This window comes from Phascolarctos cinereus, unplaced genomic scaffold (genome assembly GCF_003287225.1).
Source record: "Phascolarctos cinereus isolate Bilbo 61053 unplaced genomic scaffold, phaCin_HiC Scaffold_1;HRSCAF=81, whole genome shotgun sequence".
NCBI classification, from domain to species: Eukaryota; Metazoa; Chordata; class Mammalia; order Diprotodontia; family Phascolarctidae; genus Phascolarctos; species Phascolarctos cinereus.
In genome coordinates, this window is record NW_027555514.1 from 151,524,747 (window position 1) to 151,552,612 (window position 27,866).

General features: G+C 34.1%; 1 protein-coding gene across 3 annotated transcripts in view; it reads right to left on the reverse strand.

Moving 5' to 3' along the window:
* Window positions 1-556: 556 nt before the first annotated feature.
* Window positions 557-27,866, reverse strand: part of HGF (hepatocyte growth factor) — a 101,415-nt gene continuing 74,105 nt past the window's right edge. For all 3 annotated transcript variants that reach the window (XM_020984470.2, XM_020984471.2, XM_020984469.2), the window contains 9 exons: window positions 25,045-25,147; window positions 21,867-22,000; window positions 14,623-14,661; window positions 9,010-9,106; window positions 7,216-7,290; window positions 6,043-6,189; window positions 5,769-5,875; window positions 5,508-5,653; window positions 557-4,780 (listed from right to left, as the gene is read on the reverse strand). In XM_020984470.2, the coding sequence (XP_020840129.1) occupies window positions 4,604-4,780; window positions 5,508-5,653; window positions 5,769-5,875; window positions 6,043-6,189; window positions 7,216-7,290; window positions 9,010-9,106; window positions 14,623-14,661; window positions 21,867-22,000; window positions 25,045-25,147 (1,025 nt within the window). In that variant the 3' untranslated portion in view covers window positions 557-4,603. The remainder of the gene's footprint in view (window positions 4,781-5,507; window positions 5,654-5,768; window positions 5,876-6,042; window positions 6,190-7,215; window positions 7,291-9,009; window positions 9,107-14,622; window positions 14,662-21,866; window positions 22,001-25,044; window positions 25,148-27,866) is intronic.

Sequence of the window (27,866 nt, forward strand, 5' to 3'; positions counted from 1 at the left end):
GTCATTGAAATGGCTGGGCACTTACAGTTTAGGCAATATTAGTTCTTCAAATGAGTAAAACTGCTGGTTTTTTTAAAAAAATTTCCAAATTGTAGAAAAATAACTTTCATTTAGATTATATTTTATTAATTTTTTTTATTTTACCTTTTAAGAAATTTATAAAGTAGCATTATCTATGTATTTTATATTGGAATTTGATTGACAATTTATTATAAGTACCTTGGCAACAGTTTTAAAATATCAATTAATTAAAACACAAAAATCATGAGAAATAAGGAACAAAAATATCTTTTTTACATTTACAGAGAAAGAAACTGAAACCCAGAATGTTAATTATTTGCCCAAGGAAATAGATTATGCTGAGAACAAGAAGATAGTAACATGTCTCTATTGAAGGGCTAGATAAAGTATTACTTTCTAATTACAAAGTATGCAAACTATATTGTTTATCAATGTCTGTATCCCAGGTGAAAGTTTAGCCTCAATAGATTTCTTTCAAGAATTAAACCCAAAATATCCAAATACTGTGATTAATTGAAATAAAAGACAGAAAGCATCTAGGTAAAATATTTTATTATTAATTATAACAATATAATAAACAAGGTTACAAAAATAACTTTATTAACTAATAATGATGTCATTAATTACAGAAAATTTATAATACAAGTCATAACCACAGTGTTCCCTTGTTTGGGTAAGCTTCCAGCTATACCCATTCAACAGGCAGCATTATTATTTTCCTATTTACATGCAAGACAAATGGTCATAACATCCACAGTATTCCACTTATGGGTTCTCAAAGACAAACACATTCTGTGCAAATGGAAATAAGCCTATTTAAAAGGCACACTGTCAAGACTTTAGGGTTCAAAAGGTTTCTCATGGCTTACATTTCCTTTTTGAAATTCTAAGGGTTATAGTTATTTTTAAAGATTGAAAATTAACTTTGGTTTTGAACTCTCTCATGAAAAAATACATACAAAGGCACAAGAGTTGTTTCTTTGACATGAAACTCCCCTTCTCTCAAATAAGTTTATTTACAAAATATACTGAATAATTTGTCTTCAAAATGGCTACCTTCAAAAACTACAGAGACCTATGATGGGGTTTTGGATTCATCCTGTCATTAGGGTGTATATTAATGTAGTGTCCTATATTCTCTTTGACACATCATTTCTTCATCATGAATATAATGATTCTTCTCTAAAAGCAAATTGCACAGAAAAATCAGGGAAATACTGGATGCAAACCTACTTTTGAACAAATAAAGTGTTTTCATTTCTTGACAGTATTCCTTTTAAAGAAAAAGCTGTGGCTATAACATTCACTTTGTACAGTACCATTGGTACCAACCAGAAATATTCACAGGAATAAGTGAAATATAACTTTACTATCACATCATTATTCTTCTCTTTTCTTGCCCTCCAGTGTCTCATGTTCCTCCTTATATCTTGAAATCACTTGAACACTTGGATAGCAAGCCCTAGCCTGTTATAGAGATTTGACTCCATATAAACCATTTTACTGAGGCACTGCCACAGAAAACAGGTAAAAAAAAATCCCTACACATCATATAATAACACTTCCCCCCAATAAAAGTATATAAAAAGGTCGTATGCCTTCTGCCCAGCAGAAGGATAATAACATATTTTAGGTTTTTTAACATTATTCTTAGTAGAACAGAGTACTTACAAATGCATCAGTTAGGAAATATCCATTTTTAAAATTGTCAAAACAGAAAACAATTGTGATCTTTTAATCTAAGAAGCCTTTCTCTTGATAGCTCAAAATAATGTTTCATCCTAATTAACTTGTTATTTCCTTTTTTTCCCCAAAAAATATCTTAGAGTTGCAAGGAAGATATATAAATTTTATTAGTGTTATACTTTATTCAAGATAAAGAACATTAATCAAAAAATAAATTTTTATGTATTTTACCAAAAACTATCAATGTGATTACACATTATCATACTAGTGAAAAGTGACTTGGTCTCTTGTCCTTACTCTCTCTCTCTCTCTCTCTCTTTCTTTAAATTATTATTATACCTTCCAGAGTTCACTTCAAAACAAATGTAAGTTTTCTAAGAATTAGACCAAGGTATTACGCCAATGTTTTTGAGGAGGGGTCAGTTTTTGAGAATAAAGAATACATATTTTTAAAGGGATAGAGTTATGTCTTATGTGTCTAGGTACATCTACTTTACCTATCTATTCATTTTCCCATTCATGGGAATGTATAACTGACAGTGAAGTGTTTGTTTTTCAAAGATACAGGGAAAAGTTTTTTTGAAGTATCTAGGCATTGTGTAAAACTTTTTAAAAATAGTCTTTTATATGTGAGCTACAAACAATGATACCAAGACCATGACTATCTTAAGGATAAGCATTTGAACATATATGTCTGCTTTCCAACATACTACATTTTGCCTGGCTAAAATGGTGATCAGCAAAAGTGAATGAAACCAAGAGATTTGGGATGGATTCATCTTACTTGCTTAACTCCCTGCAAGCTCTAAGCCTGCTGATTCTGTTCTTGAAGGATCTCAACACATCTCTCTCAGTTCTAGCATCCTTCATTGAATGGGTTATCTCACAACCAGGTTTTCATTCTTTTTTACTGGGTCCTATCCCAAACACTTCAATGTAGTTTCAAAGAGGGTTATGTTAAAGATTAAACAGTGTGAAAGCTGTCTAGGACCTAGTTGTGGTTCTGGGTTTTAAGACAGACAGAGACAGACACAAAGTCAGAGACAGAGGGAAAGAAATACAGACAGACACAAGCATAGAGAAAGACACAGAGATAGAGAGCAATAAAATTTCATAGGGACTGTATCCTGCCAGTACCAAATGAGTAAATAACTATAGCTCCCAATGATCTCAAATTCTGAAGGATTATTTGTATGTTTGTGAGAAATTTGCCACATTACTCATTATCATAATGGACTGCAATCAGTAAGACAGAATTCAGACAGTGTGTTTCCAAACAAAATCTATACATGAAGAGCCAAGTCAAAAGACCTTGTTGGTCTTCTTTATTAAAAACTAAGTAAAAAAATTTCATCAAAAATATCTTGTAGCTTTTGAACAGATCAGTTCACGGTGAACTTGATGCAATGCCATACTAGAATGATTCCATTTCATCATTAAAGATGGCTTCCTGTATAATTTTGTTCTTTCCTCCTCTAAATAAATTTTCCTTTATGGGATCATAGTCTTAGAGCTAGGAGGAATAAAAAGGTCAGCTTATCCAACTCCATTATTTTACTTATCATGCACTGGAACCCAGAGAGAGATTAAGAGGGCCACCATTAATACATATTATAAATGGCAAAAACAAATTTGAACCAAGGTCTTCTGCCTCGAAATACATGATTTTATCCCCTGAAACATATTGGATCAGGAGAAGGATTTTCCATCCAATTTTAATAAGTCCACATTGAGGGGCTACTTATAGAATTGAGCTACATGATTAAAATATTTTCCAATACCAATCAAATTATTTCAATAACTGTTCTTAAGGTAGTCTTGGTACTCTTTTGGCACCATGAGTTTTTAAAAGAATTGACCTGTTTTATTGTTTAAATATAAGAAAAGGAATAATTTATTTAGAGCATCTTTTGTGAAAGAAATAAACTTTTTCCTCTTAATTTATGTATCTACATGGAATCCAAAAGATTCTTTAGGTAGAGAGATATAAGTAACTTGCATAAATAAATGGACTTGAATTAAGTGGGGACAGATTATATGGATATCTATTCTATGAAACCACCAACAAAGCACCTAACATGCTAAGAGTTGGCAAATACCTAGAATAGGACTTCTTAGTCTTCAGTAGGTTATGATTGCAGAGATGCCAATCAACTTTTAGTAGTGCTAACATACTGCATATTTGAACAAAAACTAAGTTAATTTCTTTTATTTCTGTTACTCTTCTGTATCCTTCTTCTCTAGCCTTGAGAAACTGCTTTACTGCCTGACAAGAGACCAGAATTACATGGTTCCAAAATGGTGATGACCATGAAACACATGCCATGACTCTGTGTGTGTGTGCATGTGTGTGCCTGTGCGTGAGCATGAGCAGGCACACATAAAGGTGTTAGAGGGTATGGAACGAAAACAATGAGAATGGTTATCTTAAATGATATAATGGAATGTAATTTAATTAAAAGTAACTCTTTAAGGATGAAGATAATATATAGTGGTGATGAGTTTGACATAATATTATTTTTAAATTGTGGTTTATTATTAAGGTACTAAACTTGGAAAGTGGCATAGGGAATTTAATTGATCTGTTTCCTTAAAAATCTTTTATCATCTAGCAATAATAACTTTGTAATTTTTTTACCCATTCAAGTATCTTCAGGAGATATGTTACTATACTTGCACATACCTTAATTCACTTCAACATTTACAAAATAACACTGACGGAGAGAATGACAGAAAACACTCATAAATATCAATGAGTATCTTAATAAACTTGACAGTCAAGTAGGGTGTTTTGTGTTTTGTTTTTTTTTTAGGATTTTTATATGTGACATTTTAGTTTCATGCGCTCTGTAAGAGGAGCTACAGTGGTTGGAGGCTCCAGCCGCACTTATTTCAGCTATGACTGAGGTACCTTGTATGTCAATATGATTTTGTGAATCCACTTTGCATAATAAGCTACTCGAACAAAAATCCCAGGGCGGTTTGGAATGGCACAGCCACGACCAGGTACAATAACACCAATGACCATTCTCATTTTATGCTGTTCACAAACCAGTGGGCCACCATAATCTCCCTAGGAAAAGGACATGCATAGCAAACAGCATTATTTTAGAGATAAAAAGATAGTCCTTTGTAATTTAATACAGTCCATTGTAATCAGATGAGGTTATACACAAGCATTTATTTTTAATCCCGTACAAACAAAATTAAAAATAATTCTATCATCTAACAGGAGAGTATGCACTGAATGGAAGTTTCAAAAGCAGGGGGCATGTTCAAGGGTTAGGGAATAATCTAATTTAAGTGGGGATACATTTGGTGGTGAGGGAGTGGCGAGATATTAGGATTTACCCAACCTTAGTTTTAGGTTTTCTTCCAGGTTGAGATGTCATTCTTTTTACTTGCCAAATGCTCATAAGATTTTTACTAATGTGAGCAGGCATGGTTTATCTCTTGTTTTATGTTTGGGGGAAAGGGGACAAAGAACGCGAACAATTACTCTGAATAATACCATTTCACAAAGCCTTTAATACCTTATAATCACAACAGACCATAATATTGCAAAGCCTATAGAAATGCCATTCAGTCACCCCTATATCCTATGGAAGTAACTTCCCTTTGTAATTTTAGTTTTATAATGTCATGTTTTTATGGAGTCATTTAAAGTAATGAGATGGATTATTCTGGTATAATAATATAGTATACTTAGTACAGACTTTTTTAATATGAGAAAAATCCAAAGGAAATACACTGGAGAACATAATTCCTATTATACATTCTAGATTTATAAATCTTTTTACCTCACACGGTCCTGTTCCTATTTTTTCAGTCCCAGCACAGATTTCAGACTCATTCATTGTGATCTTCCCTTGATGATATTGACTACATTTCTCATTTCCCATGATAAACAAGTGTGCTACACGAAGGAGACCATCAAAGTTGATTACTGAAATAAAAAAAAAGTTAAAATAAGTTATAAGTAGAGAAATAACATAGTATTTAAATAGAAGTCCTATTTAAATAAGCAATATTGCATTTTAATTGGAAGTTAAATATCTTACATCCAGTGTATCCCCATCCATATACACTACAAGTAGTCTTTTCAGGAATTGTGCAGCCATAATTAGGTAAATCAATTGTACTAACAAAGTCATCCAGTACTGCAGGTCTGGGGGAAAAAAAAGCCAACACACTTGATTTTATTCAACATTTTTAGAAGTTTTTCTACAGAAGAAAGCAAAAGTATACATCAGCATTAAGACCCATCAACTTCTTTCTAAGTTAAGAAAAAAAATAATATATCTTCAAAATAATCTTCAAATTTTAAGTACTGACCTTGCAAGCTTTAGTAAAACCAAGTCTGATCCTTCAGGTCCATATACTAATTGAGAGATATTTCGAACTTGTTTGTGTTTCTCTTCTCCCCTTCCATGAACATCATGAATTCCAAGCCAAGCTTCATAGTCCTTCAAATCTTTAGTTCTAAATAAAATATTGAAATGTAATATATAATTTTAGTATGACTTTTGTGGATATGCTTTTACTTTATATGTGTGCATTCTTCTTGGTCTATTTGCATAACATAACAAAAATCAAATGCAATTCAAAATGGCTGCAGTCTGCAATATAACAGTGTGGAGGACAACACATTTGTAGGTGGAGATCCTGATTAAGCACAGTTATACCAAGGCAATCCATAGAGTAGCTTAAATTACATGTTTCCTACCAATCCCTATAGCCTGCAGTGTAGTGAAATTTAAATTCAAGCTCTACCACATACTTCTATCTAGTCAGAATTCATCTCTGGGCCTGAGAGCCTGGACTAAATTATAGGTACGGTCTTTTCCAGCTCTACATCTTATCTTCTATGCGTTAGGGGATGTGCCACGTATGCAACAAAGTAGACTTAGAAGTGCTTTGTGAATTCGGTATCTTTAGAATACTTGGGTTCAAATCCCCACCTCTGACACAACCTGGTTCTATGAGACTTTGGGCAATGCTCCTCCTCAATGCTCCAAGCCGCTATTTCAGAAGAGTTTCTAAGAATTTTCCTCACCAAGGCTAACCTCCACCAATTTAAACATGTCTAAAAAAATCAATGAATATATAATTTTGATAAATTTAAATTTGCAATGAAAAAAAAAACACTGACAAAGATATTTACTAGTTTAAAAAAAGGAAAGAAAAAGAATCATGTCTACTAAGAAGTAGGTGAGGTGGAAGATTTCTTAAGGCATATAATATACTGTCTCTCTCCCCCTCCTGAGGCTGATTTTCATAAGAATTTATTTGAAGGATAATGCATATGCAGATTTCCAAATGCCAAATGAAATGAGGCCAAGAGCAAAGTCTGTGGATTAAAATATAAATAAGAGTAGTAAATCATGTACTGTCTCCTTGATTTATATCTCCAAGCAATAAATATACATGAATGGAATTAACAGCAAAATAAAAACTAACAAAATCAAAATTATTCTAGATTAATATTTAATTTTATAGACATCTTACCGAGAAGGGAAACATTGTCTTGCGGTTAAAACCCAACTTTCTTTTATTAATGAACCTCCACAGATATGCCTATTTCTGTGAGGAAAGCAATAAGAAAATGTAACAAGTAACATAACAAGTTTGATTCAACAGACATTTATTAAAGCACATGCTAAAAGCAGTAAATTGTCACACCCTTCCCAGTATGAATGAGAGTACTGATATGTTTATTATTCCAAGTACAAGAGAAGAAGTGAAAGCCAGATGAAAAGGGCCAGAGGGCAAGGTGCCTTGGTGGATGGCAAGATGGACTATGATATATGGTCTAGCACAGGTTGGATATAAAGGGCTGAGGTGAGTTTGCACTCAACCACCAATCAGACAAATTCAGAATTTACTTATTTCTATATAGACATTTATCGATAACAGAATTGGTCTTTATCTTCAATATTATGTATTACATGATTTTTTAATTTCATTATGCTAATTTCTAATTATGATGCTTCTACTATATAAAGTATATGTAAGCATTATGTGCGTATGTATGTACGAATTGCATAGTTGTAACATACAATGTAATCTAAATACTATGTGCTAAAATGAGGAATCAGAATTTAGATAACATAAAAAAAGAAATAAAAATGAAGGTAAAAATTCCAAGAATGCTTTATTTAGTCTTGTGTATTGTCTATGGTAGCAACCAGTAGAATGTTAGCTCCTTGAGGGCAGGGGCTGTTTTTAGGGTTTTAAAAAATATCAAAAAACTATGGATTTTTTTTCTTTTACAGCACCATAATTTCCAAATGTATCCATTTTCTTCCCCTATTTTAGGGGAGAAAGAAAGGAGGAAAGCAATTCAGCACAACTAGTCAACATATTAATCTATTCTGACAATAAATGTAAAATTTTCCTACAATTTTCTCAACCTCTTTCAAAAAAAAAGGAACATAAGTACATTTTCTCAGTTCTTCTTCAGGAACAATGTTGTTCATTATAATTGTAAAGTGTAAAATGTTCAGTGTTCGTGGTGGTTGTTCTCTTCATTTACATTATTGTAGGCACAGGCATACAAGAACTGTTTAAATGATAAAAGGACTGTTTTTCATTACGGCTTTGTAGCTCCACACCTAGCCTAGTGCCTTGTTTATATTGGGCTTTTAATAAATATTTCATTAATGGAATTAAATGAATAATATTTAAAAAAGGAGTCTGGAACTAAAAATATATCTCCCCTGGAAAAGTGCATAGCATCTACAGTTCTCCCTACTCCTAATTTCTAATATTAGATTCTGATGGCTATTGTTTTTTTCTCAACCAGTTTGATTTATATAATGTTATAAAAATATGAATAAAATAGGCTCTCTACCCATTTTCCTTTATAAGATTAGTCTGCAACAGAATCATATTATACCATTCATCTTCTAGAGATAAATCCCTAAAACAAAAGTATTTTAAATTCTGGATATAATATATGACATAAATGGATTTACAGTAACAAAAGTGATATGCTCTAGAATAAGTAATTGTGTAGATCATTTAGATGAAAGGTTCTATATTGAGAATATACAAATACATAAACATGTATGTATGTGTATATGTTTTTATATATGTATATATATATATGCATACATAACCACATATACATACACACATGTATATATACACATACTGGAGGCCAGCTATTGTTGGCATACATATGTATATGTATATATTTTATATATGCTTATATATAATAGAAATGGAAGTTAAAGAAATTTTAAAAAATTAATAAGCTGAATACATATTTAGGTATTCTGCCTGAAATATAATAATTACCTGTATTTCAAACTAACCATCCATCCCACATTTGTTTGTGTTGGGATTCCATTTACTACTCGTAACTGTTTTGTTTTTGCACAGGAAATGACAGGATCTAAAAATAGTCCCAAACATAGCATTTAAAAACAATACACATGCATGAAGTCCAAATATATGCATAGGTTATATTCCAAAGCATCATTTGCAAATTGATTGCTTAAAACTGAGAATGTGTTTTTTTTAATTTAAAAATACCGTTTACCAAATTGTATTCTATAATCTATATAACAGCAGTCTACCATTAATAGCACAACAGAACCTCATCATCATATGCGATAATGTTTTTAAATGAATAAAATGAAATATATGGGATTACAAGGGAGGCAAATTATATTGTAACATTTATCAAAATGTTTAAAAAAAAGTCATGAACCCCAAGTTAAGAACCTTTGCTCTAACACTCATCGGATAAACTCTAGATGATTTCATTATTGATGAATTGATTTTGGTGACTCTAGTGCCAGGAACGTTGCTGATGAGACTAATTCTGCAATTGAGGGACTGATATCCAATTTAGTAACTCTAGAACTGGTAGTAGGTGTAGGGGAGGATTTGGAAGAATAGAAATGGGAACAGTTGTGATGGCTTAAACTCTATTCCTTCCCTCCCCCCTTCACCCTAGCAAGTATCAGTCCTGTTTCTTATGCTGTCATTCTTAACCAATCTTAGAGTGAGCTAAGAAATAAGGGTTGGGGTACAGAGGAAGGGGCTGTCCCAACTAATAGAAAATGGTAAAGAAGAGGGGAAAATAGAGAGAAATTCCAAGCACAAACAGTGGGGAGGGAAAGTGAGTTATTCTGCCTACTTCTCTGGGATTCATGAAAATCTCTTTGCTGAAAAAACCCACAAAAATGTGTTTCAATTTATGCAAATTAGTAACAACTAAACCAGCAATTCCAAAGCAGATAGGTCAGTGTGGGATGGAGGGTTCATAAATGATGATCCATAGTACCAAGAAACTCGGTCCCAGTCAAGAATTCCACATTGTCCTCCCACTCTCACTATTATGTGGGGTCTGGGAGATGGCAATGGTGTGAAAAGCCAGTTTACTGATCAAGATACGTTCTACTACAATTGCATTAGGCACTGATTCTTTTGGCATTTGCTCTAAATTCAAGTCTATCAGAATTTTGTAGCATGATAGATGTAAACTTGGAAAGGGTCAAGGTGGTCATAGAGCCCTATCCCCTTATTTTACAAATGAGGAAAATGAAGCCGACAAAGGTTAAGTGACTTCCTCAGGCTAACTTATCTAATGATGATCTGAGACAGGCTATGAACCCAGCACTGTCCTGATTCCAGATCAGTGTCCCCTCTTCTATACTATGGCTCCCACAATTATAAACTCCCAAAGATTTTTTTAAAATATTACTGATAATTAAGTGATTGGAAATATGTTTCCTAGAGATATAGTAAGATACCCCCTTAGATCACTGCCTTGTCATGGTAGAGGGAGCTTGCATAGCTCAATGAAACCATGAGCCATACCCTTCAGGGTCACCCAAGATGGACAGGTCATAGTGAAGAGTTCTGACAAAAGGTGATCCACTGGAGAAGGAAATGGCCAACCACTCCAGTATCTTCCCCAAGAAAATCTCATGGACAGTACTAAAATGATAAAAGAGATGACATTTGAAAATGAGCCTCTCAGGTCTGAAGATATCCAATACACTACTGGGGAAGAGTTGAGGACAGCTACAAGTAGCTCCAGTGCTAATGAAGCAGCTGGGTCAAAGCTGAAAGGAACCTCAGCTGAGGATATGCCTGGTGATGAAAATAAAGTCTGATACTGTAAAGATCAATATTGCATAGGAACCTGTAATAGAAGATCTATAAACCAAGTTGTAAGCTGGCTGTAGTCAGGCATGAGATGAAAAGATTAAACATTGATATCTTGGGTGTCAGTGAACTTAAATGTATGGGAATAGGTGGATTTAATTCAAGTGATCATACATATACTATTATGGGCAAGAAACCCTTAGAAGAAATGTAGTAGCCCTCAGAGTCAATATAAGGCTGAGAAAAGCAATACTGGGGTATAATCTCACAAATGACAGAATAATATCTGTTTGAATCCAGGGCAAACCATTCAATGATAGGGGATCAGAATGCTGAAGTAGAAAATCAAAAGATAATTCGAATAACAGGCAAGTTTGGCCTTGGTGTACAAAATGAAGTGGGGCAGAGACTAATAGAGTTTTGTCAAGATAATTTGCTTGTCATAACAAACACTAATGTTCAACAACCCAAAAGACTATTCTACAAATGGAAATCACCAAATGGTCAATATCTAAACCAGACTGATTATATACTCTGCAGTCAAAGGTGGAGAAGCTCTGTACAGTCAGTTAAAACAAGACCTGCAGCTCGTTGTGGCTCAGATTATAAGCTTCTTATTACAAAATTCAGAGAAATTGAAGGAAGTAGGGAAAACCATCAGACCACATTAGGTATAATCTAAATAATATCCCTTATGAATATAAAGTGGAGGTGATGAATAAATTTAAGGGATTAGATCTGATAGAGTGCTTGAAGAACTATGGACAGAGGTTGGTAGTATGCAGGAGGCAGCAACAACAGCAACAACAATAACAACAACAACAACAAAAAACGCATTCCAAAGAAAAAGAAGAGCAAGAGAGCAAAATGGCTTTGATGAGGCTTGAGAAATAGCTGGGGAAAGAAGGAAAGCAAAAAGAAAAGGAGAAAGGGAAAGATATCCCCAAGTGAATGCAGAATTCCAGAGAATAGCAAAGAGATAGAAGAAGGTTTTCCTAAATAAGCAATGCAAAGAAATAGAAGAAAAAATGGAATGGGGAAAGACAAGAGATCCCTTCAAGAAAATTGGAGATATCAAGGGGACGGTTTGTGCAAAAATGAGCATGTTATAAGACAAAAATGATAGAGACTTAAGCGAAGCAGAAAAGATTGAGAAGAGGTGGAAAGAATATACAAAATAATAATACAAGAAAAATCTTAACATCATCAATAACCACTATGGTGTTGTTTCTGATCTAGAGCCAGACATCATGGAGAATGAAATCAAATAGGCCTTAGGAAGCACTGCTAAAAATAAGGCTTGTGGAGATGATAGAATTCCAGCTGATAAATTTAAAATCCTAAAAGGTTAAAGTGTTAAAGTGCTACATTCAATATGCCAGCAAATTTGAAAACTCAACAGTAGCCACTGGATTGGAAAAGATTAGTTTATGCCCCAATCCTAAAGAAGGGCAATGCAAAGGAATGTTCAAATTACTGAAAAAATGCACTCATTTCACATGCCAACAAGGTTATGCTTAAGATTCTGCAAGCTAGGCTTCAGCAATATGTGAGTCAAGAAAAGCTGGCTTGAAGCTTAACATCAAAAAACTAAGATCTTGGCAACTGGTCCCATCATTTCCTGGCAAATAGAGGGAGAAGAAATGGAAGCAGCATCAGATTTTATATTCTTGGGCTCAAAGATCATTGCATATGGTGACTGCAGCCATGAAATTCAAAGACCCTTGTTCCTTGTAAGTAAAATTATGGTGAATCTGGACAGCATACTAAAAGCAGAAATATCACCCTGCTGACAAAAGTCCACAGAGTCAAAGCTATGGTTTTTCCAGTAGCATTACATTACATAGGGCCATGAAAGTTGGACTGTAATGAAAGCTAAGCACCACAGAATCAACATTTTCGAATTGTGGTGCTGGAGAAGACTTTTGAGGGTCCCTTGGCCAGCAAAGAGATCAAATCTGTCAGTACTTAAAGAAATTAATCAATGCTATTCACTGGAAGGTCAAATACTGGAGCAGAAGCTTAACTACTTTGGCCACATAATGAGAAGATGGGACTCATGGGGAAAGACTCTGATGTTGGGAAAGACTGAAGGCAAAAAGAAAAAAGGAAGGCAGAGGATGAGGTGGATAGGCAGTGTCATGGAAATAATGAACATGAACTTGGACATCAAGAAATAATGGAGGATAAATGGCCCTGGTGTGCTATGATCCAAAGGCTTGTGAAGAGTTAGACACAACTGAATGACTGAACAACAACATAGTAAAATAACTATCTTTGAGTGATTTTTTTCTTAAACTTTGAAAAGAACAAGTGGTTCTTTTTCCAGTGGTTGATCACTGGAGCACTGTGTTCAATCTGGGGCATCATACATTCTGAAGGACAGTGACAAATGAAGCATTTCCAGGGGACAGGAACAAAGATGATAAAGAGACTTGAAACAGTATCATGTGATGACTGCTAAAAGAAACTGGGCATCTCATCCTGGGTTAAGGATTAAAATTTAGGAGAGGCATACTTTCTACCTTTAAACATCTGAGGAGCCTTTACATTGGAGAAAGATTAAATTAATTAAATTATATTTAACCGCCAATCATCAAGTTGGAGACCAAGAGAGATAATTCTCAAAAGAGTATCATCTCCTTCATAAGATAAAGAGCACAGAATAATTCTGAAGAGTATAACAGAATAGTATATCTAATAATCCATAATGTGGTGAATTCTCATGATGTAGCATTATGTTAGAATTCAACTCTAAGATTCTGATATTCTAGGGTGAGCATTTAAAAGTTCAATTCAGTAAATATTTATTAACTGCCTACTATGTGCTAGGCACTGTGCTAAGCACTGGGGATATAAAATGAGGCAAAAGACAATCCCTGGCCCCAAGGAACTTACAATCTATATTCATAATGCATTTGTGAGGTAAAAAATATTAAACTCTGTTAGCCTTTTACCTCACCCTCTGCTATTTCTAGTTGACCTCCATACTCCTTGTTATTTTTATATTTATCATACATATCCAATTACCTAAGTATTTATATTATTTTCCCATGTACTTTGGTATGACTCACTTGATTTGTGAAATTGAAATAATCCTTTTACCTCCTTCTACCTAAGGAAGGTATACAAATGTAAAAGCTTTCAGTAGCTTAGCTGAGCTTGGTACTTAGTAGACACTTTAAAAATGATTTAAATAATCTTGAGTAAAATAGGAAACATGGAAGGATAATATTTTGAACATGAGGGAAGATTGGCACCTGAATAATTTTTAAATTATTTTTTCTCGTGCCTCCATAAGTCAAATGGCCATAAGTTCAGTTATACTAACAACTAAATCAACCTAATAAGCATATATTAAATGGCTAATATATCAAGAATATTATGCAAGTTGCATTAGTTTATATCTCTAATGGGTGATATAAACGAAGATAGATGCTGGCCCTTGTCAAGCTGATATTCTAGTACTTATTCAAATTAAAAGACAAAAACAATGTCCAAAATCAAATAATACTTACTTTACATGATTTGTTTTGCCAGCTTCTCTTTCTTTTCCCCTTACATACACATAGAATGATCCTCCAATAAAATTAGCAAGTACATTTTACAAAGATATTATTTATCTCCCTATTACATGAAATTAAAGAATTTTAAAACCTTGACAATAAGAAAAGTCTTAGGAAGAAAACTTAAGCAAATCATGAAAGATCCTGATACAGGCACATAGGAAATATAAGTCTATGTGTGTGTATGTATATGTATAAATTAAATGCTTTTATGAAGATTACTTACGGTCTAAATTGACTATTGTAGGTGTAGTATCACCTTCACCTGTAAAAGTAAATGAAATGTTTTAAAATTGATGAAAAATGACTGGAAAAATTCCTAAAGTGAGTAGCTATGTAAAGGAAACAAAATACTTCAAGATGCTACATTCTCGCTCTCTCTCCTTCCCTCTTCCCTCTCTCCTACCTCTCTCCCTCCCTTCTCCTTTATACATATATACACAGAAATACATACATACATACATACACACACACACACACGCTTGTAAACATAGATGTAGCAGACATATGTTTGTGTATTTATAATGCCTCTAAAGCTTAAGAAATAAGGTAGAATTCTTCAAGGTAATTACAAATTGCTTCTATTGGAAGAAATTAGATTGCTATGTGTATTAGTACTGGATGATATATATGCTCTCATTGTTTCTTTTATAACTCTTTGGTAGGCTATAAGGTTTGGGCATTTATGCCAGTTGGAGACTGAATTGACAGAAGTTTCAGTTACATTACTAAAATGAAATAACTGTTAATTTCTATTGAAATGCCAAAAGTTGCCCAGTACTGGGAAATATATTATCTTGAATAGGACGAAGTTATCTTAAGAGGAAAAATATGAATAACACTAAACTACTTTTGCCTGCCTTTGTTTCAGTTTTTTAGATAAAGTATCTTAATCTTACCATTTATAATTTTTCCTTTAAAATAAACTTTCTTATTTGACTGAATTTTAAACTAACAAACGTGCAGACCTATAGGAAATGAACATATCACATAAGTGTATATAAGAAATTCCAGTGTTTCTGAATGTGAGCTACTAATGTAGTAGTTATTTTGTTGCTGAGTGGAAATTCAAAGTTCCATTTCATGTTTCAAAGTTCATATTTTGAGGATGGAATGCTACAAAATAGTGAGAAGTTAAGGATGGGGATCTCTTTGGTTGCTGTGTGGAACATTAATTTCAATTTCAAAAGACACTCCTTTTTACAAATCCCCTACTGGGGGTTAAATGCAGCAAAAGAGACAGGCCAGGAAGATGCTTGGGATAGGGAATAATTAAGCACTAATGAATGAGGCACAAGGCATTTCCTGGAGCTAAATGACTAGGTGTTCAGAATTGATGGCCTATGGTGCAGTCAGGCACAATTAACACTAGCTGGCTGTTAATCCCTGGAACTGACCCGAACTCAAATAAATTAGCAAGGGGGGGGGAGGGCAGGGAGACATAAGGATTTTTTTTTCCAGGGATGCAAATTTGAGTTATTTATTTTAAAGTATTTCTAGGCATTTAGTTCTTATAAAGGACTTACTCTCTAACACTTAATTTAGAAATACAGAAAGATTGGTGAAAGGGTAGGAATATGAATTTCATCATTCCCCTTCCCTCCCTCCATCCACTTTCTTTTTAGCTTATTTTGAGATGGGTTTCGTCTTTGAATCAGCTGTTGACAGCGTATTAGTTGGTATGGATAGAAGGTCTACAAGTTGGGAGAGGTGCAGGCTAGGGAAATTACAACATCAAGGTTATTGGTTTCTCCACCCAAGTCAATTACTTGCAATTTTCTAAAATGAATAGCTTTGTGCTCCCTAGGTTGCTTTGATGTGAAAGACTGCAAGACAACAAAATTCTACAGCTAGCATCTTATGAAGAAGGTGTGACTTGCAAGGCCTGTGGTTCATTATTGAGTTGGAAAAATATTTTATAATGTGGAAAGAAGCCTTAGTTGATTTAACTCTTTTATTTGATTAACACTAATAAACAAGGTACATTTTTTTCTTCTTTCTGTTTTCCTCTTGGAAAGAGAATTTTGTGTTATTAAGGGTTAGGCTGCTTTTCTTAAAGAAAAGAAGCATTGCAAAAATACATAATGAACAAAGTCTTTCTTAATAATGAAGACATTACAAATGTTGATTCCCAAAATGTCAAAGTAAAATCTAAGCTAGTAATTCAGACATTTGATCACTTTTTAAAATGACCCTCAAGTATTATTTGACACTGGAATAAAACTTAGTACTTGAGAATGCTTTAAAAATGTTTTGTTAGGTCATATAGTCTAAGTAACATGAGTCTACATATCTGGGTTTTTTTTTTTTTGAGATTTTAAAAGCTGCATGTAATATTGTTTTGGAGGCCATTTAGAATACAAAAGTCAAAAGGTTGTCTTCATATTACAGTAGAAATTCTGAAATTAATTACATATTCTCAGCAACTTGTGGGGCCATGCAGAGTCATCTTCACACTAGACATTTTCTGTCCTGTCATTTCTAACCCTCCCTTCTTCCACCTTGCTTCTGCTTCTGCTCCACTCCCTAAACCAGACAAACAGAGACCATGCCAAGATGGAGGAAAGTCATGGAGTTCTTAACTTCCTGAAACCGTGAAACCTCATCTTCAAGCTGGCCAATGTCTGCCTTGCCATCTAAGCACGTGCTGGTAAATGTTTAAGAACTGCCTCTCCAAATACACACATACACATACATGTACACACATATGTATATGTAAATATATACACATGCACATTTAATCTACATTGTTTACATTTTCTCCATCATTTTATTAAGATTAGACAATCAACAAAGCAATACATCAAGCCTTGATCTGTAGCTTTTGCCAGTCTCCAAGATATACTAACCCTGAAAAACAAACAATTGGCTCTCAAGAAGTGGTTCTAGAGCACACTCCAGCACACCCCTTTGATCTGTAGCCACACCATTCCTACCCCACTTTCCACCTTTTGCCTGAGAACTATAATGAAATCATCAAAACCATTGTCTCTGGTAGTCATTTAACTGAACTATTATTTTTCTCACTGTCTTTGTTATTTCTGAGACCATAACTCACGTTCTTGGCTATCACTGTTTCATCAGCATAGATGCTCCTGTAGTAATGGAACTAATACAAATTTTTGTTTATATCCCCAGAAGTGAGCACAGTTCTTGGCACATAGTGATTAATAGGTGCTTTTAATTCATTTGTTGATTCATTCATTTACTATAGTCTAATAAATAATTTAATTGTGTTGAAGTACTTGAATTTATATATACCAAGTAATAATTTCTTCTACCATTTTAAGAAAGAAACTAAATAAATGTTGGTTGTGGATGTTAATAGATAATAATAGATTTGAATGAAAATTTTGTTTATGATCTAATCTGAAAATAAAAATAAAATATATCATAAAAATAATTGCTTAATTTTTAAGGTAATATGACAAAGACTACTGGCTATGGAACCTCAGGAACTAAGGTCACATTCTGGATTCGCCAATACCTGCCTCTAAGACCCCAATTAGTCAAGGCATTTCATCTCTCTAGTCTCGATTTCCTTATCTGTAAAGGAAAGGGGCTACTCTAAAATACATTTAATGCCTCTTTGAACTCTAAAACTGTGATCCCATGATAAATACCTCAAAAACAAATCCCCAAAAATTTCTACAAAGATATGAGTAATAGCCAGGTGAAAATATTTTGAATCACAAATTATAAATTTAGTACTTGGCAACTTTGGAAGTATTTGATTTATAATTCTTGAGTTTGTTGAAATCTTACTATGATTTTAGGGATTCATATTTTGGTAATGATGGAATGTTGGTAGAAAAACAATAGTAACCTTGGTTTGGGACCAGAGAGCAATAGAAGTGATAGGAACCAATTTTGGTGGCTTTTTTTTTTATCAGTTAGCAAGCATTTATTGAACATCTGAATTGTTTTAGGTGCTGGAGAGACAATACAAAAAGTGAATTAGTCCCTACTCTCAAAGATTTTATATTCTTTTGGGGAGAAAACACATACAGATGTTAATATATATGGAATAAATCTATGCAGAACAAGTACAAGGGGTGGAGGGAAGGCAATAGCAGTAGACAAAGGGCTGTAAATGCTTCCTATAGGAGCTGATGCTTGAGCCACATATTGAAGGGAGAAAGGGATTGTACAAGGCAGAGATGGATCCAAAGTGCATTCAGTGCCAAGGCATGTAAATGGGAGATGGAGGATCTGTGTGTGAAGAACAGAAAGACTATAACAGAATCTAAACAGAAAGTTTGTCTTGATTGTAGAGTGTAGGAAGGGGAGTAGTGTATATTGAGACTACAAACAATAGGTGGAGGCTAGGCTGTGACATGATTTCAAATCCAAAGAGATGAATTTATATTTTATCCCAGAAGCAAAATTTTTTTATCAAGCAAAGAAGTTTCATGGTCAGATTTATACTTAAGGAAATTCACTTTAGTAGCTTTGTGGAAAATGGGTGAGAAAAGGGGAGACTTGAACAAGAGGGGACAATTAGGAAGCCATTGAAATAGTCTAAACAAGAGGTGATGAGAGCATGAACTAAAGTGGTGGCTCTGTGAATAGGAAAAATGTGTCAGATGTGAGAAGTGATTTAGAGACAGAAATCATGAGATTTGTCAACCATGCTTTGTAGACTTTGTCTCCATTGCTATGACTGTGAAGGTATCTCAATACTTTATGTTTTGTTCATCTGGTCACTGACATATTCCTACACATACATATTTTAGTTTGACATAAGATTTCTTTAAGCTGTTGCTTGGAAACTAATCTGAAACTTCTGGGCTGCTATGAAGAATAAGGTTTGCTTTGCAAACCTTAGAGTTCTATATGAAGTGCTATATAAATTATTCTCACCTCTCTACCTTTTGCAATCTGGTTTCTGACCTCATTACTCAATTGAAATTGTTCTCTCCAATGTTACCAGTGATCTCTTAATTGACATATTTGATGGATTTTTCTCGTATATAATCTCATTTTACCCTGAGAGTTAAATCTGAGAGCTAGGTGCTATTATTATTGCCATTTTAAAACCAAGAAAACTGAAGCAGGCAGAGGAATTTTTGAGGCAAGATTCAAACCCAGGTCTTTCTGAGTCCCAATATAGCACTGTATCCAGTATACTACCTGGCTTCTTCTTTTGCTATGAACAAATTAGTTAAAGGAAAGGCTTCTTAATTCACTGCAGCCAGACAGAGGTAGTGCCAAACAAAGCAGATTTGGTGTTGCTGGACTGAGAGCCAGTCTTGTAACCCAGAAAACCCAGGCTCAAGTCCTGCATCTGACATACATTCTGGCAGTGTTCCCCTGTCACTTAATCTCTCGTTGCTCCAGGTTCCTCTCTAACACTGTATGCTGTAAAAACAGCACTAATCTAAACTAGCAGAAAGTTGCCTTACTTGATAATTCCCTGTAACAATGAAATCACAAGTTTAGTCCACATCCTCTATCCAGACGGAGATGGTACAAAGTATGAGCAAAGAACTGCCCAGGGTGTAGAAGCAATAAAACATAATAAAAGATACTTAAATGTTACTTTTATAGGTGAAGGTTTTTTTCCTATTTAGAAAAAAAATCAATTCTCTATGACACATACAGACTTTATCTTATGATGTCATGTTACATGTTTTACAATGAAGATGCGCAAAATCCTCCAGGGGATAAAAACAGAGAGGACAGTCCACACATGTGACTACAATACCTAGGAAGCACAAATACTTGTGCAAAGACCTAAGAGTCTGAATTTCACTAAACACGTGAGAGTCTATGAGATTCAGTGGCAGCAGGATATTAGGGTATGTCTGTCAGCTGTGTCCATGGGAGTATATCTGGGAATTCTATAGCTATAGAACTCTGTGTTACTATACTTTTGTTGATGTTTAGATGTTTTTAGTCATGTCTGACTCTTTGTGACCCCATTTTCTTGGCAGATATACTGGAATGGTTTGCCATTTCCTTCTCCAGCTCATTTTACAGAGGAGGAAACTGAGGCAAAGAAGATTAAGTGACTTGCTCAGAATTACACAATTAGTGTCTGAGGCCAGATTTGAACTCAAGTCTTCCTAACTCTAGGTCCAGCACTCTATCCATTGCTACCTAGCTACCCTGTGTTTATTACATAGACATCATATTCAGGCCATATATATGGAAGAAGAAGAAAATGGAATAAGGACAGGGAGATGGAGGAAAATGTATCAGAAGGAAGAGCAAAAGAAAAAAGAGATGAAACAGTTCTGGTTTTAAATTGATAAATTTCATTAGAAAATCATATCTTTTTTATTGATACTGACATATGGAATTTTGATTCTTTTTGCAAACACTAGATATTCTGTTCAATAACCATTAACTGATTGCTAAGGATGTAATTTACAGAAGATATGCTGCTAAAAATGGGTTGTCAGATTCACTAGTAATCTTAATTTTCTTTAAAATTTAGAAACATATCTTTTGAAACACAGTCCACAAACGTAACGCTTATAGGGTTGGTCTGTTTTTCACTTGTCAATTATTTAAGCTTCCTTTCTTTTTTAATCACAAGGTTGTGAAATGTCGAACTTTTTGTTTTGTTGGGTTATTTAAAATGCATCTGGCCTTTCTTTGTCTCCTCAGCAAATAGTAGGACTTAAAAAATAATTCTTGACTAAACCATGCTCTGTGAACTCATCCATGTGCATAACTCTTCAGTAATGCAAATTACAACCAATCCATAGTGTCCTGTAAGACTCTCCACAGCATCATAAAAAAGTCCTTGGGACATGAAAATGACAATGCATTATTGAAAGCTATCCTAGTAAAACCCAAGCTCTGGAAAGTTCTGTTGTTGTTCAGTCATTTCAGTCATGTCTGACTCTTCATGATGCATTTTAAATAACCCCACAAAACAAAATGTTCCACATTTCACAACCATGTGATTAAAAAAAAAAAGGGGAAGCTTAGAGACAAATGAAAAAAAAATACACCAACTTCTTAAGCTTCAGGTTTGTGGGCTATATTTCAAAAGATATGTTTCTAAATTCTAAAGAAAATTAAAATTACTAGTGAATTTAATAACTCATTCTTAAGTGACTTGCTGGGGGGGGGGCGGGTGGCACACAGCTAGTAAGTGTCTGAGGCCAGATTTGAACTCAGGAAGATGAGACTTCCTGACTCCATTCCCAGCACTTTATCCACTGCACCACCTAGCTGCCCTGGAAGTTCTACCATGTTGAGAAGTTTCCAGGTATGTTCCTAGCAAAAGACTGTCTTCCAAGTACCAATCTAGTTAATGTCATGCAAATTAATGGATAAGGAAACTCCAAATTGCTCCCAGTCCTACACAATCCCCCTTCTACTTCTGCAACACAGAGGTAGAGTGATGGGACAGGGGCAGAGCATGTGAAAAATTACACCTATAAATATGACTACAATGGACACAGTATAGTTAAAAGATTTCAACTGAAATACATTAGAAGCAAGCACACTTACAGCGAGATATTGGGCAGTAATCCCAAGGAACTAGAGGATTGCCTGTGTAACACCAGGGCCCATGGGCATCATCATCAGGATTACGGCAGTAATTCTTATTCAGTTTACTAGCATCTGGTTCCCAGAAAGTATGCCTGCATAAAAACATGAAACAATCATCATAAGATCTTCATTCCAAGAAAACAAAATATTACAAAGACAGCCCATAGTTTGTATTATAGATCTTAAACTTTCACCAGTTATGTAAAAGTGTATGTATGTTTCAATGAACCCTTTCTTTAGAAATGTCCAACTTAAATTAGGGACATGAAGAATTCACAGACTTTCATTTTATATGACTGGAGTTCTTTCCTTTTCAATTAAAATATTTTAGTCAGAGATATAGGAACCATAGGGCAGATATGCAACTTTTTATTGGTTTGTTTTGTTATTTATTCTGTAACTGCTCCTCTAAAGTGAAGAGAAAGAGAGAATAAAGGCACCCAAAATGCAAAAGACTTGAAAGGCAGGAAAAAAATATTTTATATTTAAATCCATATATGAATGTATGTTTATTTTATATCTGTGCAAATGTTTGTAGATTTTGCATCATTTGCAGTTTTCCAAAGAATATGAGTTTAAGTAATAATGGAAACAGATCCAACCCTAGGGAAATCAAATTACAAAAAATATAAATTATATAATAAAAATGGAAAACGTAATCATACTAATATTTAATTACTTCATACTTCTTCATGTTCATGAAATACAATACTACTGAGAAATATCGAAGACCTATTGCAAAATGTTATTTGAGTAAGATTTTTATATATGTATTTTGCTAGACTTATTTCTAATGGTGTCTACTTTAAGGCCATTATTGAGAAAGTAATTTGATATATAAGTCCGCCAATAGCTTGCCTATTTAAGCCTTCCCTGTTTCCTAAATTTTCATCCTCATCTACTGCCTCCTTCCTACTACATACAAACATGCCCATTATCTTCCCTACCCTTAACACCATCACTGGATCCTACCACCCCTGAATGCATCCTGTGAATATGCCTTTTCCCAAACACCTAAAAAAAGACAGTCTCTCATCATTGTCTCTACTTTTATCACCTCCCACTTACTTCTCAATTCCACTGAAATTTCTCTGGAGTCACCAATGAAGGAAGGAAAGAAGGATCAAATATCAAGACTTAAAAAAAAAAAGCTAGAAGTTATCCTCAACTCGATCCCTTTGTACTGGTCCCCTTATATCCAGTCAATGTCCAGATCTTATTAATGTTCTGTCTACAACATTCCATCTTCTTCACTTATGTATCTGCTATACATGTGTCAGGCCTTTTTATTTCTCATCTAGACTACTGAAATAGCCTCCTCATTGATCTCCTTACCATTGTCTCTCTTCTCCAATCCATCTTCATCATAGCTGCCAAACTAATATTTCTAAAGTTAGTTAGTAAAACATTCATTAATTATGTACTTATTATGAGTCAGATACTATGCTAAGTGCTAGGAATACAATGAAAGGCAAAAATACTGTCTGTTCTCAAGGAGCACTTGTTCTAATGTAAGAAACAATATTCAAAAAAATCTGTGCATACAAGATATAGACAGTGCAAATGAAAAATAATCTCAGAAGGAAAGGCACTAGCAATGAGGCTTTAAGGGAGGATGGGAGAGGAAGAACCTCCTGAAGAAGGTAGTATTTAAACTAAGTCTTCAAGGTGCTGGAGGTGAGGAGACATTCCACACATGGGAGACAGCCAGTGAAAAGGCACATAATGACCATATCATTCCCCTACTCTAAGAGTTTTAATGGCTCTCTGTTGTCTTTAGGGTTGGGCAGCTAGATGGTACAGTGGATAGAGTTCTGGGCCTTCAGTCATGAAGACTTATCTTCCTGAGTTCAAATCTGGCCTCAGACACTTACTAATTGGATGACCCTGGGCAAGTCACTTAGCCTTGTTTGCCTCAGCTTCTTCATCCATAAAATGATCTGGAAAAGGAAATGGCAAACCACTCCAGTATCTTTGCCAAGAAAACCTCAAATGGGGTAATAAGGAATCAAGATATATGAAGGAATCATAGGATACATAAAGGAGTCACCAATATACGAAAGTAGTATATATATATATATATATATATATATATATATATATATATATATATATATATATATATATGTTTCAAAGAACCTTTTCTTTAGAAACTTTCTTTAGAAACTGACAAGGAGTGAGACACAACTGAAACAACTGAACAACAAAAAATTGCCTTTAGGATAAAATACAAATTCTTTTGTTTTGCATTTAAAGTTTTATAGTCCAGCTTCAACCTATATTTCCAGACCAAGTTCACATCAATCACCCTAATTTACTCTATGTTCCCAACGATTTGTTTTAGTTGCTGCTCTTCATTTCCTTTTGTATAAGTTTTTCTATGCCCGGCATTCTTTCCCTTCTCAATCCCATTTTTTAGAATCTCTAACTATATCAAACACTGAACTAAAATGCCAGTTTCTACATAAGACCTTTCCTGATTCCTCCCAGTTATTAGCACTTTTCACCCCCTCCTCAACTCTAGAATGTAATCTAGAGACTGAAGGCAGTCTCTCTTTTCATTTTTGTCCTTTTATCCTCAGAGCCTAGAACAGCACCTGGAATGTAGTAAGTACTAAATAATAATTCTCTTTTTTTTTTTTTTGGTGATGCACTTGGGGTTAAGTGACTTGCCAGGGTCATACAGCTAATAAGTGTCAAGTGTTTGAGTTCTGACTTGAACTCAGGTCCTCCTGACTCCAAGGCCAGAACTATATCCACTGAGCCACCTAGCTGCCCCCTGAATAATATCTCTTGATTTGAATTGAAATGCCCTCACAAAGTCTTAAATCCCACATTTCTGTCATAATCATGTCCCTTCTCCTCCCACTCCTGATGTTCAAATCCCATGATATCCTTATGTGTAGTCTCTGTCCTATGAACCCAGGGATGCCATTTGCTAATTTTCTTGACAGTGGGAAGATGTGCCTAGCCCCTCTGTCTCCAAACACTGCCCTCTTTTCACTATCTCACACTGCGTTTACCTTTATACTTTGCACATTTCAGAGTACAGAATCACTCACACACTATATTTTTTTTCTTCCGTATTTGTGCTATTACCATATGTTCATTACTTTATAAATAAATATGTGCTCACCGGTGTAAGTCTTCCATATTCTTGTCCCACATGGAACAAATCAGCCCAGATCTTGTTTTGGATAAACTTCCCATATAATTTTTGCCATTTCCACGATAACAGTCTAAATTATAAAATAAAAGTATGGGGAGATAATCATTGAAGAAATTTTCTGCAGAATGTAAGGAAAATTATTCCTTTGAAGCACTAAACTGAAGTCAACAAAATGCAATAAAAAACTATTTACAGATAAACTGTTTACAATATACATGACTCAGAATTCCTACTCAAAGTCCAAGGCCTTTAATGTGGAACAATTATATGCTGCTTTTTTCTAAGCTAAGTTGAAGATCTAAACAATTTCACTGATGTCCTATATTAAAAATGAGGAAATATGAATTTAAGAACTATTACAGCAATAAAAAATAAAAGTTTCTAGCATGAATTTTTAATGTCATTTTAGGAATTGGAATAGTCTATAGTAGAAAAAACACTAGAAAAGTAATTCAGACATCTGGGTTCTAGTCCTGTCTCTGCCATTAATTCTTCGGCCAACTTGGGCAGGTTATTCTGTTTCTCTGGGTCTTTGTTCCGACATCTCTAAAATTTGCATATTGGTTTAAGCCATGGATTCTTAACCTTTTTTGTGTATGTCATGGACCCCTTTGGCTCTCTGGTGACACTTATGTGCTTCTCAGATGAATGTTTTTAAGAAAAAACATCATAATTGAAGGAAATGGTAACGTTTAGTTAGTGCAAATAAACATATGTGTGTATGTATATACATATATGTGTATGTTTATATATATACTTATATATACATATGTGTGTGCATTATTTATTTATTTAATTAATTCCTAGCCAAGTTCACAAATACATACATACACACTCTTCATCCCCACAAAATTCATTTTATATGCCTGGGGTGGGGGGTAGGGGTGGATGTCAGGTTAAGAACGTGTGATCTATTTCATCATTAATATCCCTTTCAATGCTAACAGTTCTAGGGCATTCTAAGGCATTTTTCTAACATTTTTAGTTGTAATCAAATGAGTGGCATGCTTAATTCCAATATTTGCCTGGGCATTTATCGTAATGCCACTTATTGTTAGTTAACTTTTTATGTGCACATATCCCCAACTAGATTATAAGCTTCTTGGAGATAGGGAATATGTCTTTCATGCCTTCTTATCTCACACTTTACCTTTCATGGTAATTTATCCCAATTAGTTGCTTAATGCAAATTGGCTGATTATTTGATTAATAATAATGGCTAAAATTATGTAATGCCTACTCTGTGACAGTCACTGTATGAAGTACTTCACAGATATCTCATTTCATCCCCACAACAAACTTGGGAGGTAGGTGCTATCATACCCATTTTACCAATAAGGAAACTAAGGCAAACAGCAGTTAACTGACCTATTTAAGGTCACACAGACAGTATCTGAGACCAGGTTTGAACTCAGATCTAGGAAGATGTAGGACTCAACACTCTATCCACTGAGCCACCTGAAATATATTCTTTTTCTTACATTTACTTATCTGTGTACTTATCTATGTATCTACCCTCCTATGCAGAATGAAGGCAAGGACTGTTAATTTTTTTGTTTCTGTCTCCAACATCTAGCACAGTGCTTTGTATACAGTAGGTGCTTAATAAGTATTTATTGAATATAATGGTTTTTTTCTGCAAATTGATGTCTTTAATATGCTTTTCTGTTTTTCTTGAAGCATTTCTTAGATAATTAACTTGTAAAGACCAACTTATATGTGTAGATCTCTTTGTACCATGTCTAACAACCCACACGTTATGCTTAGTTAGACATTCAGTATAAGAAAATTTTATTTATGACTGGTTTTGGACTTAATTTGACTGAAGTTTAATTGGAAATTTTTCAACATTATTGTTGGAAATGTTTCTTAAATATATCATTAAAACTAACTATGTAAAAAAAAATCTAATCTTGAGTTAAGATGATCTTAGAATGTCCTTACAATTATCATTTGAAACTGAACTATCATTACCTGTGTTGCAGAATCAGAAACTATGAACTGCTAACACTAGCACATACTATGATTAAAAAAATCAGGGATATCAACTTGTTTATTATCAATGAATATAATTTAAATGAATTTTGATGATAATCAGATATTTATCAGTAATAAGCATTTCTAAACTTTGTATTTAGTCCCCAAAGTTTTCTTTCTTCTCTATTTTTCTCTATAGAGGACTTAAGAAAGCTTAAGTGTGTGGATTTGACTCACTGATAGTTATTCGTGAAACTTTTTATGAAAATTCCCCATCAATGTGACAGAAACTTGGGGAAAAAAATGCTTTTTTCCTACCAGAAAACTATTTTGCTACTGCTGAAACAATTCTTGAGCCAAAAATAAGTGTTTTGTACAGATCTTATTTGGGGATATCCCAAATAATTCAAAAATAATGAATTTCAATATTGAGGAAAAATATTTTATAATGTAATATAATTTCATTCTATTTTAATAAAATGTAAATCCTAATTATGATGAGAATTGTATGTCTCTAGCATCTCCATACAGATCTTAATCTCTAAATCTATTTTCTTCCCCAACTTCTTCATAGAGTTCCAATCAGTTATTCCATTAAGCAATCCACAAGCATCTCTTAAGTACTTACTTTGTACCAAGCACTGGGGATACAAAGCAAAAGCAAAAAATCAAAGAAGTCAGACCATATCTAAATTAGACCATATATGAATGCTGATGCAATTACTTTCACCTGAAATGTTCTGTTGGCACATTCAAACTCAACATGCCCCAAAATTAACTCGTGACCTCCCGCTGAAAACTGCCCCTCCTCC